Here is a 22,397-nt window from a genome sequence, read left to right on the forward strand (position 1 = left end):
TGTGACGCTGGAGGTAGTCTCAGCCTCCTGGCACTCCAGAGCCTACTTTGCAGCCAGGATAGCACTAATGCCCCCGTGGAACATGGAGTGACCATCAGAACTTTAACCCAGGGGCAGGTGAGACAAAAACTCAGTGCTGTTTTTGGATATGAACACGGCGAGACCAATGTTATGTAGGAACTAAGTTAGGTTTTGAGGCTACACCCTCCAGAGTCCAGGGTGGTGTGGGGAGAATATGTCCATAAGCTATCAAGGGACATTTTGTACCTTGTTCTTGCTATATCTTTGAAGCAAACATCCCTCTGTAAAAGCTAATTGTTGGTAAAGAGAACTGAGGTGCTCTCCATTAACAGTGGGGATCACAGCCCACAGAGGCTCAAGCCAATGGCAGGACAGAAGAAACCCTCCTATTCTCAGCATTGAGCCCTGGAAGCCTGATGGGGACAGATGTGGCAGCCTGGCCCTGGGAGAGCCAGGACAAACTTGCAGTACTTAGAAGGCACACCCTCCTCACTGTACATCAAAGAAGCCTTCTTTTTATTCAGCATGAAACTCAAGCATCACATGAAGCCTTTCCCAATCTCCTGAGCTGCCGGTGCCCTCCAACCTACTTTGTATATAACTACTTTGTATTTCTCAATATTTATTCTCTTCACATTTATTCTGTATACAATACAGTAGACAACTGTATACTTTCATCTGTTGTCTCTCTCTTTAAAATGTAAGTTAATTGTAAGAAGAGATTGCTTCCTTCACCGTATTTGTATCTCCAACAGCTAACACAGTGCCAGGCACACGGTTGCTTACTTGATTTCCCTGACACCATGATTCTATTTGTCTACAGTAACAGAAAACAGCAACCGAAACTAAGCTTTGATGGAAGTGCTCAGAAAGTCACCAGGTCCCTGCAAAACTCCTATCAGATCTTTATGGAGCTAAGCAAGAGGTGCTGGGTATGCTCTGGAGATTTGAGAGGGAGGGATGAGGAGACAGTAGTACAGAGGGTAGAAATGGAGTGGGGAGAGAGGAGGGGAGAGAGAAAGAGAGAGACGGAGAGACAGAGGGAAGGAGGGAGAGACAGAGAAACAGAAAAAAGAGAGAAACATGAGGAGAAAGAGAGGTAGAAAAAGAAGACCAAGAAGAAAAGACAAAAGGAGCAAAAGATGGAGCAAAAGATGACAGGCAGAAAGAAAAGGGGAAGGAGAGGGGAGAGACACAGAAAAGAAGAGGCGGAAAGAAGAGAGAGAGGGAGAGAGAGAATGAATACGAACACGTTCTGGATAGCCTTGCTAAAGTGAGGCTGCTACAAGCTAGGCTAAATGCCAAATGCCTGACTATTATCCATTGCTTCGGTCATAGCTGAAACATTTTGGCATTCATGTTTGCTAGGAAGAATTGGATATTCCTGAAATAAAAAGTTCCCTTTTTTGTGAGGGGGTGTCTATACTGACATATGAATGAATGAATGAGTAAAGGAATATGTGAATGAATGAATTTATTAAGCACTTACTATGTACTAAGTACTGTGCTAAGTGCTGGGAAGCTTTGGTTCTGTCCTCTTGTCTTTTGGCACCCACAGCAAGATCTATAAACAGCCCAGACAAATACCTAACCCTGCCAGCCTCCTTCTAAAGCAAAGACACTGGGCCAAGGCTCCTATCACATCCTTTACTCTTCTCTTCCTCTCTTTACTCTAAACCCAGATGCCAAATATAGAAGGAAATAGAAGGGGGTAAATTTGGCGAAGGGTAACTCAGATTATCTGCCCTGATGTGGAACTCAAGAAGTTAACTTGTCAGTGCCCAGCAACGTTGGCACTGTGATATATAGACTCAGCTATCCTCACAACCAGGTATTTCCAGAGGATAGTGTTTATTTTTTTAAATTTTTAATAGCCTCCCTGTAGCCGCTTTATAGTATGTAGCCAGCTTGAAAGACAGGAAGAAAGATAGAATACAAAGAGAAAGAGAGTGAGTGAGATTCTACCCTTTGCTGGAGGCTACCTATTATTAATACAAGCAGTACAAGACCCAAGGACAGCCACACACCACTAGTCTTTCTCCTCCAAGCCACGGTTGACAACATCAATCAATCAAGAATTGATTACTCAGGGTCTACTATGTGCTTAGCATTATATTTTGATACTAACACTTTGGGGAATCCAGAAGAACTCTATGGAACCATTTTGGTTCTTATTGAGGTTACAATCTAGTTGGACAGAAAAGACTAAACCTTAAATGATCAAAACACATTTCAAAGATATGGCATTAAATGTCAAGTTATGTCATGCACTTAATGCTACAGAAGTTCAGGTGGGAATCAAAATCATTCAATCCATAAGCAATTATTAAGCATTTACTGTTTTCCAAGCATTGTGTAAGGGCTAGGAATAACAGGACAAAGAAGGAAACAATTCCTACTCATAATTAGCTTATATTCAAATGAGAGAGATAACAAATACATATAAATATACATGTGGGATAATATAAAGTTAATAAACACACACATATGATATATACAAAGTAGTTTAATACGAGATGGTGGGCTAGTTGAAGAAAGTTTCATGGAAGATGGGAGACTTGAGCTGAACCCTGAAGGACAGATGGGGAGATGGGAAAGGGAGGGTATTTTAAATAAGGGGAGTAGGATAAGTGAAGGTATAGAATGATCTCTTCGGGAGACTGGGAGAAAACTAGACTGTGAAAATCCCGACTGAGGAAAACGCACGCTGGTCTTCCTGCTATTTCCAAACATGACCTTTTAGAGCAGGATCAGACTCAGACTAAACTACATTTCAATGTAGCATCATCCCATTAAGACTTCCCTCTGCTAGACATAGCTCTCCAGAGTCAATGGCTTCATCTCCTCAGATAGCTGGACTTCTCCAACCAACCGTTAGTTTCAGGAAATGGGTAACGCTAGGATTTCCTTTGCTAAAAGCACAGTCCCTAAACCTCAATGACATCAGTAGTACCCTGTTGGACATTGTATATGCTTCCAGATAATCACTTTTTACTTCTGAATGTAAGCACCAGATTGGTCAAAAAAGACATAATTCTAAACCCTACCCTTCATCATAAAATCTGACCCACTTAAAAGGATTTTGAATAAGTTATGAATAATAAAATAAACTATTTCAGTATGTTTACCTCATTATGAAGATAAAAAATTATGAATCTACTTGGCATTTATTTTAAATTAGAAATTGAGTGGTACAGATAGAAAGTATAAAAAACCTTTTCCCCCTCAGGTCAGCTTAGGGTTACTACTTAAGAAAGGTATTTTTAAAGATATGAGTCCATTTGACTTGAACTTTTATCAATCTATCACAATCAAACAACATTTACTATGTAGCAGTCACTGTGGTAAGCTCTGGGGATACAATAAAAGGTATAAAATAATCCTTGTTCTCAATGAGCTCACATTCGAATGAGGGAGATATTATACAACCAGCTACGTACGAACAAGATACAGACAAAATGAAATGGAGGCCGTATCAGAGGGAAGACATTAAGATTAAGGACTGGGAAAGGCTAACTGCAGAGGGTGGGATTTTAGCTGGGATTTAAAGAGAGTTAGGGAAGCCAGGAGATGAATATGAAGAAGGACAGTGTCACAGGCATGGGGAACAGTCAGTGAAATCACCCAAAGTCAAGTGATGGGACATTGGGTGCAGGGCACAGCAAGCAGCCCGGAGTCACTGGATCACAAAGTACATGGGAGGGAAAGGGAAAGAAGGTGTAAGAAGACTAGAAGTGTAGGAAGGAGCCAGATTATGAAACCAGGTTATGAGGCCAAACACAGGGTTTCATATTTGATGTCAGAGGTGATAGGGAGCCCGTGGTCTTAACTGATAGAAGTGATATGGTCAGATCTATATTTCAAGAAGATCATTTTGGCAGGCGAACGGAGTATGAACTGGAGCAGGTTATTAAAATACTCCAGGCATGGGGGCAGCTTGATGGTGCAGTCCTGGAGTCAGGGGGACCTGAGTTCAGACATTTACTAGCTGTGTGACCCTGGGCAAGTCACTTAACCCCAAGTGCCTCTAAAGAAAAACAAAAAACAAATACTCCACAAGCATGAGGTCATAAGGGCCTGCGCCAGAGTGGTGGGAGTGTCAGAGTAGAGAAGGGGGAATATACAAGAGATATTATGATGGTCAAATTGATAGGCTTTTACCAACAAGCATTGCACTGCATGCAAAGAATGAAACAGTGACTATTCCCAAACACTGATTTTCTAAATTAAGGTTTTCTAACCTTTTTTTATTTCATGGACACTGCCTATAAAATCTGGAGTCACCCTTCTCAAAATTTTTTAAATGAATAAAACAAAACATACAGACTGCAAAGCAAACCACCAAAATATGGTTATCAAAATATTAGTTTTTTAAATCACAGAGCTCAGGGTAAGAACCCCAGACCTAGATCTTTTCATAATCCAAAATTGGAGAGCCCATGGCATGCGTGACCTAGAAACATTCCTTAAACTGTTAGGTTTTTGTAAAAGGAGGTGAAAACCCCTATGCAATGTCACAGAATCCAGGGCTCTTGGGCCAGCTTCATCGTTAAATAAGCAACAAACTCTGAGCACATCTCCCCCTCTCTGGCTCCAAAGTCTGCTGTCTAGAGCAGGTAGGGGGAACCTGCAACCTTGGCCTTCTAGATCCTTAAGTGCAGCCTTTTGACTGAATCCAGATTTTACAGAACAAATTCTTTAGATTCAGTGAGGCCACATTTAAGGATCTAGAAAGCCACCCATGGCCTTAAGGCCACAGGTTCCCCACCCCGTTCTAGAGGATGGGGGAGGAGAGGAACACAGAGATTCCTGGGTAGAAGCAGCCTTAATAGGAGGACTTGGCAAGCAATATCATTCCCTCCTGACAAAAAAGAGAAGTGGATGAATGTAAAAATAATTATTTAGAAAAATGTAAAGGTAGGTTCGTTCCCACATTTCTTCAATGGATCCCTCCACCAAAGAGCCACCAGCTATAAGGGCTTCCTATTTTGAACTCATCACAATTCAGTTCAATCCCAGAAATACATATTAAGGATCTACTCTGCACCAGTCCTGTGCCTTGGCTTTCTTTCATTCCTCCTCATGGGCTGCAGAATGTGGCACAATCTCAACATCCTTTAATTTTACTAAAGACAGTAATATTAAAAACATGTTAATTAAACTAACTGTAAAAAAATTTAACTAAAGCCAACAGCTGGACCTTTTGCCCCATGGCACACAAGGACATGGGCCCTTTGCCCCATGGCAAGTGAGGACGGCTTTGTTTATCTCTCCTGTGTTTATTCACACCCTCTCTCTTGGAAGGAACACAAAGCACTGTCTTCTACTCTACAATTTATTCTCTATATAACTTGGTGCCCATGAACAGTAATTATACAAATGCTAGGAATCAGTCTCCTTGGCATTGTGTTCATTTTTGTTTTGTTTTCATGGATCAATAACATGACAAATAATACTGAACATACACAAATCAGCCAAGGGATTTTTTTTTGGGGGGGGTGTCTCTGATTTCATCAATATGGGTAACTCCTGATATGAAATTCACTCCACTGATGCTGAATAGCAACTCATCTACAACTTTTAGTCTCAGAGAGTTGCCTGAGGTGGTCGCAAGCCTAGGGACCTAGTCACATAATATATGGAAGAGGCAAGACATCATATGATCATAGATCTGGCTTTGGATGGGACCCCAGAAGCCTCTAGTGCACTCCCATCATTTCACAGATGAGGAAACAGGGAGGTAAAGAAATATGCTCAAGGTCAGACTAGTAGTAAGCATCAGAGGGAAGATTTGAACCCATGACCTGTGTCCCCAGAGTCAGCGAACGTTCCACTGCGCCATATTCCTAGGGCTCCCTAATGCCAAAGCCAGTCCTCTCTGCATCATAATATGCTGAGTCTCCACTAAATGAAATTCATCCAAAAACACAGCTATTTATCCTAATAAGATAGACTTCTTTTTTTAAGTTGAAAATACACTGACAGACTCCCAATGTCTCATTATGAAAAATCACAAGGAATTCCAGGTCCTCAAACACTTTTCAGTTAAGCATTTTCTAGCTAAGAGGGCAGCCAGAACTGCTGGGTTTGAAAAAGAAGATAATCTATGAAAAATGAATACGGATTGACTCTGAGTTTTTGAAGTTCTCTTTCTCTCCCTTCCTGGTCTTATTTTATACAGAAAAAAAAAATGCAGCCAAGCTGAACTAAAGCAAATTGGTTTAATTCCCTTGAGGAACAAGAACAAATTTTCCCAGCAACTTTCTACTTCAGGCACGCACACGTGAGCTCTTGGATGGAATGTACAAGCAATTAACTACCTCCGTCTGGAACCGAACAAAACACTAGCCTTCAGAGAGTAGAACACCACCGGGCAAAAACCTGGCCATGGAGTGAAAAAAAAATGTGGCAAAGCAAAAGGAACAAGAGTGGGGAGCAAGGACTGGTAAAATTAATGACCCTTTGAAGGTAAAATTGCTCCTGGGGTGCTCGAAGGGTATCTATGTAAGGGGAAGAGAAGGGGTAGCAAGGAGCAGTTTAAGTAACTTTATCAGATGGTTTACCAGAATTACCTGAACCTTAGACATTATCAAGAAAAATGCATGTGCCCACTTAACAGGAACAGGTATATGACTCATTTTGCTGAGAATGTCTATAGCAATGTGATTCCAACAAGGGTTCCAAAACCAAATATCCAAGACAAAGTTATATATTTCACATGTAATAGTGGTCAAGTCTTTAACACAATCCTGGATCCTCACAGCTCACTAATACAAACACTACCATAACTGTCACTTGCCAACATCATTCCCAGAAAGCTATTACACATAACAGAAATATCTGGGGCCTCTGAAATCGCAAATATCTGCTAAATGAACTCAAATGAACCGGCAGGTCATTCTTTAACATAAGCCTTTCATATAGTCAAAACGATATTAGGTAAACAACTATAAACAGAAAAAAAAGGATTGTAAAAAAACAAAAGGAATTACTTAAGGAATTCAAAAATAATTGCATAGAAGAGAAAAATACACTTCTCTCTTTGGTGATTGCTACAATTCTACGAAAAGACTATTGCATATGGGTGACAATAGTGGATTTCTTCCAATGCATGTTTTGATTTTTCTTCATACTCAAAAAAATAAAAATGATGAAAGAAAAAATGTTATTAGGCCTATAACATTCACTAATGTCACTCTCTTCCCCCAAGTCACCCACAATATTCTCCCACGCCATTAGATTGAGAGAAGAAAGGCAAATATAGTCAATGTCCCACTCAACTACAGGGTGTCCCTAAAGTCTGGACACATAGGAAATCTTGTTAACATCTCATTAACCATTTCACCAAAGACTCTGTGTTGTTCAGTGACCTTTTTTTCTGGGGTGTGCTAAAGGAGAAGGCGTACTCAATGAAAATCACAGATGCAACACACTTGATTGAACGCGTAAAACACATAAGGAGTGAATATGCTAAAATTGACGGCAATGTGGAGTTACTGCATCTAGTTCACGTGAACCTTGCAAAGCGCATCAACCTTTGCATCACAAATGATAGAAACCATATTGAAGATGTTATTTGTTAATATTCCAATTAGGGGCAGCTAGGTGGCACAGTGAGTAGAACACTGGCCCTAGAGTCAGGAGGACCTGAGTTCAAATTCGACCTCAGACACTTGACACATTTACTAGCTGTGTGACCTTGGGCAAGTCACTTAACCCCACTTGCTCTGCCCTCCCCCCTTCAAAAAAAATAATATTCCAATTAAATAAAATGCTGTTGAAAATTTCATTCAGTTCATTTTTTGAAAATATACATTGTTGCCTATGGGTCCAAACTTCAGGAACACCTTGTATACATAACCCCTTCTCCATGAAAAAAATCTGTAGAAATCTCATAAAAAGGGGGATATGGAGAAGAAAAAGCATCAGTTTGTGGAAAAGCCCAAAAGAAAAAATTATCACCTGGATTTGAGTCAAATTAGAGGCAAATTATTGGTTGTTGGTAGGAATTCCATTCAAGAATTCGTAACAGAGATGGAGGGAAAAGCCAGGCATAATCTCATGTGCATGCTCTCTAGATTTAGGAAAAACAAATTTCCAAGTGTTCAAAACAAAGATAGTTACACTAAATACTTTGGGCAAAGGCAGCCCAGGAGGGATGAGAGATATTGAAAAATAAAATTCTGAAGACACAAAGGGAAGTAATTCCAATATTGAAGAAAAAATGGGTTTGTCTGAAGAGTCTCACCAACCAACCTAGATTTAAAAAAAGAAACATACAGAAGATTTGAGCAAGGTCAGACAACAGCAGATGAATATAATAAAAATAGGACGAAGAATGTAAAAGCTCACAATGAGCTAAGGCTGGCAAAAGAAGGTAAGGGGGTTTTTGTTCTGTTTTGCTTTAGTTATACTGGGAAAAAGAAGTAGAGAAGGGACCTTTGCTTGGAGTGGATGGGATTATGATGACTTAGAACAAAGCAGGGGCACTTGACTTTTATGTTGTTACTCTTCTCTGCCACAGAGAAAGCCCTTTACACAGGAAAGGACAGAATCAAAATTATAACAGTGAGCTGAAACCAAAGATACCACAAAGGATGAACAACAACCCCCAATTTACCCTGTCCATAGCCTGTTGGCACAGTTGTTCACGTGTTGTCTCCCTCAGACTGTGAACTTCTTAAAAATAGGGATTGTTTGTTCTTAAGGAGAAAATGGAGTGTTAGAGAGCAGACAATAAAACATTCAGATGAGCCTGGACAGAGAGGCTCAAAAAATAGTTGCTAATGGTTAAAAGTCAATTGGGCAAAAAGTCTCCTCTGGAGCATCCCCAGGAATCTATTCTAGGCCCCAGGGTGTTTAACATGCATATCAATGACTTGGAGAAAGGTATAGACCGTAAAAGGCTCATCAGATTTTCAGGTGACATACAGCTATGAGGGACAGCTAACATACGGGTCAATACAGTCAAGATTCAAAAGGATCTTAACAGGCTAGAGCAGAGGTTGGCAAACTGTGGCCCATGGGCCAGATCTAGCCCACCACCTATTTTTGTGCAGCCTGCAAGCTAAGAATGAGGTTTACATTTTATAAATAAATGGAGCTTGTCAACTCCTGAGCTAGAGCATTGGGCTAAATCTGATAGATGAAATTCATTAGAGATGAATGCAAAGTCTTGTACCTTGGCACAAAGCATCAACTTCACAAGAATAAATGGCAAAGCCATGGATAGACAGATAGAAGTTGTTCTGAAAAAGATCTGGGCTTTTCAGCAGACTACAAGATCAATATAAATCATTAGTATGGCAGCCAAAAGAAAAAAGCTAATATAATCTTGGATGGCATTAAGAGGGGCATAGTTACAGAAAATGGGAAGTAACTCTTGCCCTGGACTCCATCATCAGACCTCCTAAAGTACTGGATTCAGCATCAGTGTTTAAGGGCTTTAATAAGCTGGAGAATGTCCAGAAGAGGGAAACCAGTATGTGAAAACTTTGAGTCTATGTCAGATGAAGAACAGTGGAAGGCCCTGGACATGATTAGCCTGAAGAACAGGAGATTCAGAAGGGTCAGGATTGTTGTTCAGTCACGTCTGACCCTTCGGGACCCCATTTGGGGTTTTCTTGGCAAAGACATTATAATGGTTTTGCCATTTCCTTCTCTAGCTCATTTTACAGATGAGCAAACTGAGGCAAACAGACTCCCCCAGGGTCACATAGGTAGTAAGAGTCTGAGGCCAGACTTGAACTCATGAAGATGAGTCTTCCTGACTCCAGTCCCTCCTTCTATCCACTGCACCACCTAACTGCCTAGGGTCAGGCTAACTGTCTTCAAATATGTGAAGGGCTATAACATAGAGGAGGGAGCACACTTGTTCTGTTTAGCTACAGAGAGCAGAACCAGGGATAAAGAAGCGAGGGGGATTAGCCAGTGAAAAGGCCTTCAAGACTCATCTAAAGTCACACCTTCTGCTAGAAGCCTTTCCCAATCCTCCTTAATCTTACTTGCCTTCCCTCTGAGACCGCCCCCCCCCCCAATTTATCCTATCTGTATCTTATTTGTACATAGGGGTTCACACATTGTCTGCCTCATTAGACTCTGAGCTGCTTAAGAGAAGGGACTGTTTATTTTAATTTTTTGCCTTTCTTTCTATCCCTAGCGCTTAAGAAGGTGCTTTAAAAATGATAGCTAAAAAATAATAATAATAAAATAAAAAAAAAGATAGCTGACTGACCCTTTCCAGCCCTTCCTGAGAGCTCCCTGGCCTGATTCTCATTCAATGGGTCAGGGCCACCGGAGCTGGTACTTACAATTAAGGCTGGTTGCTATTTGAAAGGCAATGAAGTGGACTAAGAGGAAAGATCCCTACAGGCAAAAAACCTGGGCTTAGAAGATCTGATTTGGAGCCCCAGTTTCACCACGAACTATTTCTATAGCCTTAGGCAAGTTGCTTAATGACTGAGACTTCAGTATCCTCATCTGCAGGATGGAGATAATGCTCCTAGGATTTGAGGAAACTTTATAGATCAACTAGTCAAAATTGCTCATTTAACAAAGAAGGACAACACGAAGCCTAGGAAATCTCAGCGACCTGACTAACATGAACTGAGGCTCCCATCCAAGGAAGAGGATCCAGTGTCAGGGCATGCACAGATAGGGCTTTCCTCCCAGCTCAGCGGGACCTGTCAGAGCTCGCTCAGCTGGCACGGCTTGTCAGGAACCCAGTTTCCTGTCACAGCACAATATGCCAGGAGGGATGGGGGCAGCGGAAAAACAACTCCCATGTGGACAAGAGTCTGCGGAATACAGAGCACCTCTCTCACACATTGAGCTAAGGAAGAGAGAGACATGTCATTTTGCGGGTGGGTAATTATTCGTCTGACTTTTTTAGTCTGTTTTCCCAGACTCTTCTTCTTGACTCCATGTTTCTTGCTTTGCCATATATATTTTGGTAAAAAATGATTTTTGTTCTCAGTATTCTTCTATTATTTAAGCACTGTGTACTTACATTGCTCAGGAATGTAACTAAAAACCAAATGACAAGCTTGGAGCAAAAGTATGCTTAATTAAATAGTGTTCAAATGCCCTGAGGCATGTACAGAATGACTTACACAAATATTACCGATGCATTTCATTGCATTAATATTCTTTAAACTACAAAACAATAAAACAAATCCTACAGTGAGTACACCTGTCCCCCAAATACTGTGTTCTTTCATCTTTTGGAATTCCATTTGCATCTTTTCTTATTAATCTCAAAAGAAACTAGAACAAGGAGCTAGCCCAAGCCATATTAGCAGGACTAGTGTTTGCTATTGCATACAAACCTTCTTCCTTGCCAATTCTTACCTAAACAGTAGTGATGATCCTGGTAGAATCCTTTCCCGCAGGCAGCCACACACTGCCTCTCTTTCATCAGCAGGGAGGGTGGGCAGGAGGAACATTCAAACCCATTGGTACACACGGCACACTCCTGCTGGCAGGCTGCTCAGCCCACACCCAGGAAAAAGGAAAAAAAAACACCCAATTAGCTCAAAGACTTCACCCCAATGATGAGCCATGTATACCCCAGGACCATGCTTCACATCCCATCTCGACATCCACTGGGCCCTACCCAACATAGGTACCATCTGCTCAGCCTTCATCTACATCCACCCCCACACCTTCTGGTCTACATTTGGTTCTTCCTCCAGAAACAATAATAAATCAATAATATTATTGTAGCTGAAGAGGAAATGACAATTTACCACTTTATGGATCCACTCACTGGCTCTGTCACTGCCTAGACCAAAACTTCCCTTGCTGGTCACCATTCCTCTACATGCATTACGTTCTTCTATTATAATGCAAGCATCTTGAAAGCAGGGACTTCTTATTCCAGTCTGGGCCCAACTCACTGACTGCTGAGCTTATCCCAAATATAGATAGATAGACAGACAGACAGGTAGATGGACAGGCAAAAAGATAGATGGGTAGACAGATAGATAGATAGATAGATAGATAGATAGATAGATAGATAGATAGATAGATAGACAGACAGATAGATAGATAAATAGACAGGCAAATAGATAGACAGGTTGATAGACAGAGAGGCAGACAGACAGACAGATAGGTCAATGGATAGACAGGTAGATTGATGAATAGACAGGCAGGCAGACAGAGATAGATAGGCAGATAGAGGATAGGCAGGGAGAGGGCAATATACAGACAGATAGGTTAATTCAGTGGATTGGCCATCTACTTGCATGTCATAGTCTGGACAATGGGCAATATTTATGTTTTTCTTTCTTCCTGTATGGGTTAATAGGTCTTTCTCTTTTGTAATCACAGATCACATTGAGGAAGTCACGTAATGCTCTGAGGCACAATACAGATAACAAAATGACATCCACAAATGAGAGCAGAGTTTGGAAGACCTCACTATCTATAAGGAATTTCTCTTCTATCTGAGCTCTGCAGGGGATTTACTCTGTAACCACCTTCCACATTCATCCATCTCCCTGTTCTATGCCTCATTTGATGTTAATAGTCAGAGGGTCATTGAACAAAGTTATCTCTGTGGTTATATCTACAAAGGAATCTTGCCTGATCTTAGCATACTCAAGAAAGACTCTTCATTAGAGAAGATAAGGCTGCCTCCATTTTGTTATGTCAAAATTGAAGGGAAAGAGGGCTTGGGATAATAAACAAACAATAAGCACAGTGAGATTCTGTATTCGCCACATCTTCTCTTTAGTTCTGTGATTATAAAGACGTAGAGAATTGTTTGTGAAAGCTTGCTGTTCCCTTCATGTAGATTCATCAAGGATATGTTACAAGACTAATGATTCTTATAAAGATTTTTATCAGAAAATGGACATATGACCTGGTAATTATTGAAGGCTTTTCAAATATCTTTTTTAAATGGGTATTAATATTGTTTATGATTCTTTTTCTGTTTTTTCCCCTATTTCTAAGATATCCTATGGAATGATCTCTCAATACCTCTGCTACTGATAGTTTCGGTATGAGCTCCTTACAATCCATTGATTCCTGCCAATTTTGTTGACTTGCCTGGAGATGCTTGACCAAGTTTATACATGTCATAACTAGCAGGGCTGGCATTTGATTCTGGATCTTCTTAATTCAAATTCAGCAATCTTGCTATTCATAATGCTGTCAATCACCTCCTGTTTGCTAAGTTAAGGTCAGTTTCATTTGAAGGGATAAAGTATAGTGTTCTCCATTGCTGATGTCTTTCCTCTCTCTTCCTAAAAAACACATTTCTAATGTGGAGACATGAAGGTTCTAAGTAGGATTCAAGCCTCGAGCTTCTTTTACTTCTCAAACTTGAACTATATTTTCCAAAGGACTTTTGCCATCCGTCTTTGCTCTCACATATGCAATGAATTTTCTCACCAAGTAGCGCAGTACATGTTGACTTAGAGAATCTTGCCAAATTCTTCAGAGATCTCTACCTCTTCATCCTCCACTGGTGCATAAGCTGCAATTATCTTTCCAGGGATCTTCTTGCTTTTGCTTCATTAACAATGCTTTGTTGTGCTATTAGCACTTCAAGACAAGATGACTACATATGTTGTATGAAGGATTTCTTACTGCCTTCGGAGCATGATGAAGTCCATGCTGCTGTAACTTTTGTTGTTTTGAAAACCTGTGAGCCGTCATTCTGTTTAGCTACAAATTCTTTTGGTGTTTTGTGTTTTTTGTTCTGGAGAGGATGTCAATATTAACGTGGTCCACTTCTTCCAGTAACACATTTTATTACAAGACTACAATTGGGTCAGTGCCTACCAGGTGTGTTATAAATAAGGGAAGTCAAGAAATCTGGCAAGCCTCTGACCTCCTTCCATTTACAAGCTGTGGGACATTTTGACAAGTCACTTAAAATCTCTCAGGTTCGATTTCATCAACTATAACTGGGCTAGAAAATCTCTAAGGTTCCTTCCAACCCTGAAAATTATGCTGGAAAACCTATATCTTAGTAATGCTTTAAGATCCAGTGTCCGGAAAGAGTTAATTTATCTGTTGTTTGCTGCTATCATTGTGGTTCATCATTTTAGTCACACTCAACTCTTCTTAATCCCTTTTGAGGTTTTCTCAGCAAAAGATAATAAGAGTAATTTGTCATTTCCTTCTCCAGCTCACTTTACAGATGAGGAAAATGAGGCGAACAGGGTTAAGTGACTTGCCCAGGGTCACACAGCTAAAAAGTGTCTGAGTGAGTTCCAGAAGCCGAGTCCTGACTTCAGGCTCAGTCCGTGTTCTATCCACTAAGCCACCTAGCTGCCACTAGACAGTTACAATCTTCCTATTGTTGTCTGACAGGGATAGGAATGGGAACCTATGCTTTTAATAGTGCTGGGAAGTTCTAGATGAGAAAACTCACTCTACCAATGCAGGTGAGCCCTTTCTCTGCAGACAACAGCCTTAGAGAGTGGCCTAGACACAGAGGTTAAGTCATTTGCCTATGGTCACAAAGCTAGAATGTCGTATACATGGAGCTGGCAACTAGGTCTTCCTATCCACTAGGCCATGCTGCCCATCACCCCTTAGATGGTCTAAAAGGTCCCTGTTGACTCTAATAGTCTTGGTCTTTGCCTAATTGGTAGAAAGAAAGAGATGATTAGGGGCAGATGTGGTCAGTTTACTATTTTCTTATGTTCACCAGGAGTCATGGCTGCCAGAGGAAGTTAAGCTATCACCTTCACCAGTCCCAATGGGTGAGCATGTCTCATGGCCCATGGCATCAAGGCAAGCTCCAGCCAGGCTTCACTCTGTCCCCTGGTCAGTTTACCTTCTGCTCTGACACACTAGCCAGCTTCTTCCTACCTGCCTGCCTCTAAACTAAGGAACCACAATCAAATCAATGTGGCCACTGCTTACTGGAAGGGGTGCATCGATCTACTTATCACACCTGTAGCTGTCCAAAACAAAACACTCCCCCTCATATAACATTTGAGAAAAATTAATATTATACTATTATATTAACAACTAATTGTTAATTATGATCCACCTTTTTTTTTCTTCTATTTTCTGTTAAGGGAGGTCTTTGTCTGGTGAGATCACACCTAGCCCTCAAGGCACATGCTCATTAATTTTGGGCAGGACCCCACCCAACTAGAAGAGCTAATTTCTGTTTAGAGTATAAATAGAATCCTGTCTGGGTGAGCTCTCATCCTGAGGGAAGGAACCCCGGCTCTGATCTCCTCCATTAGAGGTTAAGGTGACCCAGCTGGTGAAGGAGAAAACCAGCCAGAGAGGTTGAAATGGAAATGGTTTCCCCTGCCCAGATTGCTGGAGGCTGCTGAGTCTCATGATCAAGCCAAGTTCTCAGCAGAAAGAACTGAAGACTTTTAGCCTACCTCCTCATTAAATGTCCACCAATCAAGGTTGATTTTCACTTGTAAGGGGAGTCCCCTTTCAGAAGGGATTGAAGTTGTTTCAGGGTCTCCCTTAGAGTCTTTGATTACCAGGAGAAACCACTGACCATCAATTTATCTATTGCAACTAGCCTAATTAATAAATTGGTTATTAATTACCCAGAAACTGTCTCAGGATTTTCATTCATCTCACACTCCACTACGTGTGTGTTATTTCCCTTATGCAAGTTCCTTGATGGGAGGAACTTCCTTGCTTTTGTTTTTTGTATTCGTGGGGCTTGGCTCAGAGTAATCTTTTAATAAATTCCCATTTATTTATTCATTCCTTTATCCATCCATCCCTAATAATGTCCCAGGTGAGCTAATGCCCAGATGTGAGAAGTACTAGCCATAGCACCAGCAATTCAATTATACCTAAACAAAGGCTACCACTCTGGTAGAATCCTGCGTCACAGCTATGCACACAGCGTCCATCCTGCAGATGCTTCCTGGGATCTCGGCAGAGGTCACAGTGGTCTGGAGACTGAGAACAAGCCAGGCAGTCTGGATGACAAGGGACTGGAATCAAAGACAAAGAAAAAGAAGCAATAAGTAGAATGCATACAGCCTAGATCTCCAGGCAAAAGGAGACTATCAGATGCCTAGAACATGAAGAGAAAAACCAGCAAAAATTCCAAAGTGTTTTCTCTTATGTCTTACCCTGCAAAAACCTCTAAGAGAATTAAAAAACTCTAAGACCATCAGAGACAGAAGACATCACTAAACACATATTGCTTTGTCAGACTGATATGACAGAGAAGTAGGAATGACCAGCCTCCAAACAGATATGATTCTAAAGTCATTTAGAGAGTAATTTTTTTTGTTTAAATGAAGTTTTGAGCTTAAAGGTAATGTGTGTTTAATGTCTAAACTCATTTTACAACTCATTGATCTTGTATCACTATCTACACAGGGGTTTCTTTGGATATGGAAATTAGCAAGTACTTGGTTGTCAATATAGAGTGGTGATGATGATGACTATGATGGTAGTGATAGTGGTGATAAACAGAATATAAAGGAGGAGGGACTGGATGAAGAAGGGGAGGAGAAAGAGGGTAATACCTGGCAGCGTACAGCAGTTCTAGGTTGACAAAGCATTTTGAACGTATAGCTCATCTGAGCCTACAACCCAGTAAGGTCAATGCTATAGGGATCAACATACCCATTCTGAAATGAAGAAATTAAGACTGAGAGATGTTGAATGACTTGCCCAAAGGCACATAGCTAGTAAATATCTCTGGTGGAATTAGAACCCAGCCCTTCCAGACACCAAATCCAGTGCATTGTGCATCATAGTAGACTATCTTTCTAATATAAAGTATGCTGAACACACAAGTGTGTGTTTCTATTGGCAAGCCCACTTGAGGCATTTTTGTGAAAGCAACCTAAGTAAACCATAAAATTACTTTCCCTTTTCCATGCTATATTAAGTGACACACTACAATTAGCCATAAGAAGTTAAACACAACAAAAACAGATGCCAACATAAAAAAATTAGTACCTAGAGATGAAAACTATTAACTGTGAAAGGCAAATCGAAAATGCCACCTATCTACACGTGAGCAAAAAGCTGCAAGGAGAAAGCTATTCTAAAGATTGCTAGCAATCATTTGCGATGTAATGACAAATTATCCCGGCTATAACATAAACAACCCTCTGAAAAGATTTGGTGGACTTTGTTTTGTTGCATAGTGTGGTCTATACCTGTTATCTCAGTGCATCGGGAACCCCTAGTGTGTTAATTATCATTAAGTAATTAACTGATTCAGTTCCTGGTAAACTGAAAGCAGAGGTGGAGAACAAATAGATAGATTTTGGAAGAAATAAACCTTTATATTTTAAAAGACTAACTTATGAGGGTCCTCCCAAAAATCACCTTTGTTTAATAGCTCACCTTAAAAGAGCAACTATAAGACTTTGAGCAATCATTTCTGCATCTTCGAAAGAAAGAAAAGCCCTTTATGCAGCTTAATTTAACTAGACAAAGTCTGTTTGCAATGCAAGAGAAAAAAATCAAGAGAAATAAATTGGTAGAACAAAGCATTAAGGAAAGGACAGGAAAATAGCTCAGAGGCCTTCTTTTGGATTCTTTTAGCATGATCAGCACTCTCTAGAAATACAATCCAAATTGTACCCACCTGATTTGCAAGCTGGGCAGCACTGACCCACAGCTTCCACTGCCAACGTGCCCACTGGGCATGGGAGGCAGGAAGGTTCATAACAGATTACTTGGGCATCTCGGCACTCACACATTTTGCATGGACCATCGTTCCACTTTTCTCCTTCCTACATGAGAATAAAGGAATGAACAATGTTACCAAAAGACTTTCAGTGCCTGCTTCCTTTGCCCAGGAATTCAGGTACAGACTGAGAGGGCCTATGAGCATCCACAAACGAATCATAATAGTATACCAAGCATCACCCCTTAGGGTTGGGTTCTTAACCAGGGAAGGAATGAAGGAAGGGAGGGAGGAAGGAAGGGAAGGAGAGAGGAGGGAAGGGAGGGAGGGAAGGAGAGAGGGAAAGGAAAGAGGAAGGAAGGGAGGCAGGGAGAGAGGAAGGAAGGGAAGGAGAGAGGGAGGGAAGGAGAGAAGGAGAGAGGGAGAGAGGGAGAGAGGGAGGGAGGAAAAACAGAAGCAAGGGAGGGAAAGGAAGAGAGGAAGGCAGAAACAAAGAAGACTGCATTTCAATACAATTGGCTTCCTTCTATGTATTTTATTTTATGCATTTAAAAAACATGATTCTAAGAAGGAGTCCAGAGGTTTGGCCAAATTGCCAACAGTGTCCATGGCACAAAAACAGCCAAGAACCCCTGATATGGAACCATCATAGATGCCTCTTCACAACAAGAAGAAAGCATTTGAACATGCCTCTCAACCTGCGTGAATGGAGAGCACATTAAGCACACTCTGCAGTAATAACTGAGGGGAATTTCATGGGGGAATTTCCCTGGCTTTACTGGGACATTAAGTCTCTGTGTGAATGCTTTTGTAGGCTTGGTTTGTAATGTACAACATGTGCCATGTGCCAAAAGCTTTCCAACTCTGATATATTCTGTGTGTTCAAACAGATGATGGTAATGAAAGTGAGTATCCTGCCCTAGGATCCAGAGTGTTTTTCAAAGATGATTTCACTTATCCTCACAACACCCCTGTGAGAATGGGAGGGGCACAGTTTGTGAGCAGGATGCACAGGAGCAAAGACAAAGGGGGAGGTGGAAAGAATGAGGGAATATTTTTAAATTAAAAGACTTTAAATTCTCTACTGAACCAACCAATCTGACATACCATAGTTAAATGACATTATTTTGGTCTGCTAGATGAAAAATAAAAACTGCCCTTCTAAGAGAAACTTTTAAAAAAATGAATTTCCAGGTGAAATGGAAGGATATAACAACAGTGTCTTAGCCTCCTTCATGCTTTTACTCCCAACTATTTCATAGATATGTACTCAATTGAGCTCAGCATACACATACATACACACACACACAAACACACACAGAGTGCACATACACAGTAACCACATACACAGGATATACACACACCATCTTCTATCTCTTTAAGCAAGCTAGAACTTGTCAAGATAAGAAAAAGATGCAAATAAATCTCCATCACATAGGGTGTGAGAGTATTTTCTGTGAAGAAAACAAGATATCGATACATGGAACAAAGAGAAGAGGCAATGTCTAATAGATCCAGTCTAAATTACCCTGTTTCTCCCTCAACCCCTCCCATACTTTCAGCAAAATGGATCATCTACTAAAGCTTTTGGTTGTTCTAAGATGTTCTATGCTATTAAATAATTGTACAAATTTCTATGTATATGTTGAAATATAAATTGTTCTGAAATCTGTTTAGTGTGACTCAAGTCTGAGAAAGACATCAACAAAAAGAGAAGAAAACAGAATGTCACTAAAAAGTTCACAGTCAAATCGTTTTTACAGCTAATAAACCAAAGACAAGAACTGAAGTCATTTTTATAAAATAAGATTGCTTGTGACAAACATGTAAACCAAAACAAGCATATCTGGTATCAAGGAAAATCTTGGCAGGAGATATCTGAATTGTAATTCCTGCTGTGAAATCTACTTTTTCCTCCTTTGAAGTCAAGGCAAGGTCAAAGAGTCTAAAAACACAAGAGAAAAATGGGATGCTGGAGAATAGGAGGATTCATGTTTGTTTACGATGTTGCTACAGACAATCTTAGTATTCTTATCTTACTAAAGTAAGGATTTGAGGATCCTATGGAAATTCTAAAACAGCATTTAGAGAATTATGGATCTCCAAAACTTCTTTAGAAATATAATAGCTACAATAGCAGGGAGACAGGTAAAATCATCCTCAGGAAGGATTTAGGGGACCTGGCCCCAACTCTTAAAGTAAAGCTGTTTAAAAAAAAAGTGTTGGTCTAGAAATCAGACACTCTCATCCAAACTTTCATGTCAACAAAGGCATCACCTCATCAGGCCTGAGGCAACAGAGCATGGGCTATGGTCCAAATCAGAACATGTTTCAGCTTCCATTTTGCCACGTGTTAGCTATGGGATAAGGTGCCCTACTCTGAGCCCCAATGTGGTGTAGACAAAAGAGTAGTGGATTAGGAGAGGACCTAAATTCAAAGCCTACTTTGGCTCTTAGGGGTTCTCAATTTCTCTGGGCCTCAATTTCTCAATCTGTAAAATGGAGGTGCTGAATTAAGTGATTTCCATGGTCCCTTCCAGCTATAAAACTATGATTCCAGGAATAATGCTTCATGACTATGTACTTTATAAGGTGGTGAAGAGAGAGCTTCATAAATGATGGAATGAGATAAAAATGTGCCCTACCATTACTATTTTTTATTATTATTCTTTTTTTAATGTTTTTTTTTGGAGGGCAATTGGGGTTAAGTGACTTGCCCAAGGTCACACAGCTAGTAAGTATGTCAAGTGTCTGAGGCCACATTTGAACTCAGGTCCTCCTGACTCCAGGGTCAGTACTCTCCTCACTGCGCCACCTAGCTGCCCCTCTTTATAATTATTCTTGATAGGTCAGCAAAGCATTTTTTCATGATTGCTAAGTCTTAACTAATAAATCTCAATTTATCAAATGTTCAATGAAAACCCAACTTTCTAGGGGAAAGGTGATATAATGGATTTAAAATATCTTTTCAGTTTTTTTTTCCTCTGTGTAATAAAATAAAACATGGTAAATAAGTGTGGGGAAAAAATTTAAGTGGAGCTTTTTCCACTGTTATATAATGATCACTGTCGCCTTTTAAATTAAATTATTTCAGTAAACATTGAGAATAAAATCAGCTCTCGGTTTTGTTCTCACACTCACATCTTTTATCTGTTCTTCATAAAGACAATGCTGATGTCTTGAAACACATTCAGGACAGCATTTTCCATCCAAGTGGATTAATTCTTCATCCTATAGAGAGAGGGATGATGAGGTACTAATCAAATTAACAGCTCAGTGGCAAAAAGAGAAATAAACCAACCAGTTACCCGATTGGGACAAATTACTCAATATCTGAAATTTCTCCATGATCCATTTGACTGGATTCTGGCCACCCTTCCTATTTAAAAGTAGCCCAGTTGGCATACCATGTCCATGGTTTACACTGTGAGGTGTTACTGGTAATAAGAATGAGATTTGTCTTACAAATTTACATCTTCCTTCAGTTTCCATTATGAGATAAAACCTTACACACATTCATTCATTCAAAAAGCTTTTAAGTGCCTATGATGGACAAGACATCATGTTAGGCTCTGCACATACAGAGACAAAAATGAAAAGGCCCCTCCCCTCGATGACTTTACATGAAGTACAAGGATATTTAAATACAAAGGATATTCAGAGTAATTTCCACAAGTATGTGCAAGTACTAACAGCTCTGGGGATCAGGAAAGGTGTGAACTGAGTGGCTGAACTGAGACTGGAAGAGAATTTAGGGTTGCAGGAGGAAGAACATTCCAAGCATAGGGGACAGTCTATGCACAGAGAGGTGGGCAATGGAATGTGGTGTCCTGGGAAGAGGTCAACAGTTTAGCTGGAAATGAGAGTGTGTGATTCTTTCTTCCAAATTACTTGGCATCTTCTTCTGGACCAATCCCAGATGATGAAATGGCTTGTCTCCTTACTAACATCAAAGCCCCTACATCCAAATATCACCCACTCCCATGTTTTCAGGGAGCACATCCCTTGGATGACCCATGACACTCTAATTCTGAACCAGACCTTATCCATTGGATTTTTTTCTGCTTCCTACAAACACATCTCTCAGATCTCCACAATGCTTAAAAAACCCTTCACCTCACCCAAAGATCCCCACACCACATCCCTTCTCCTTTTCACACAGTGAAGCTCCTACAAAAAGCTGTCTCCTCTCCTTGTTTCCACTTTCCTTCTCGCCTTGGAGACTCCCTCTCTATCTCTATCTCTCTCTTCCTTTGAGGTTCATGCTATCAAAATGTATCATTTAATTCAGGTCCCAACAGCCATTATCTACCAAACTCCAATACATTCTCCCTTCCTTTCTTCAATGAGTTCTGTGCCTGACTCATTGTCTTTCTCGCAACCACAACCCCTACCCAAAACTAGAAGCCTTCAAGATCCATACTGCTATTGGATACAGCAATTAAAAGACCATAGGTCACTTTGGAGAAGGTGGTTTCAGTTGAGTGATGAGGTTGGAGGCCAACTGCTAAGGGTTTGGAAGTAAGAGGTCAGGAGGAGGTACCTGGTGTAGATGACATTCTAAAGAAGTGGACAAAAGGAATCTTCTGTCTCAACTCTTTCCCCACTCCTACCCATCTTCTATTCAGCTGCCAAAGCAAGCTTCCTCAAGCTCACTTCTCAACATATAAATCTCAATCAGCTCAACTCAATAAACTCCAATGGCTCCCAATTTTCCCCAAGACCAAATAAAAAATGTTCTGTTTGGTATTTCAAGCCCTCCACAACCTAAACCAGG

General features: G+C 40.5%; 1 protein-coding gene across 1 annotated transcript in view; it reads right to left on the reverse strand.

Annotated features, from left to right (window-relative positions):
* Window positions 1–22,397, reverse strand: part of FRAS1 (Fraser extracellular matrix complex subunit 1) — a 352,531-nt gene that overhangs the window by 289,226 nt on the left and 40,908 nt on the right. The window contains 4 exon segments of the mRNA XM_036764965.1: window positions 11,371–11,505; window positions 15,816–15,959; window positions 17,579–17,726; window positions 20,756–20,851. Of these exon segments, the coding sequence (XP_036620860.1) occupies window positions 11,371–11,505; window positions 15,816–15,959; window positions 17,579–17,726; window positions 20,756–20,851 (523 nt within the window).

The sequence above is a fragment of the Trichosurus vulpecula genome, chromosome 6 (assembly GCF_011100635.1).
Source record: "Trichosurus vulpecula isolate mTriVul1 chromosome 6, mTriVul1.pri, whole genome shotgun sequence".
NCBI lineage: Eukaryota > Metazoa > Chordata > Mammalia > Diprotodontia > Phalangeridae > Trichosurus > Trichosurus vulpecula.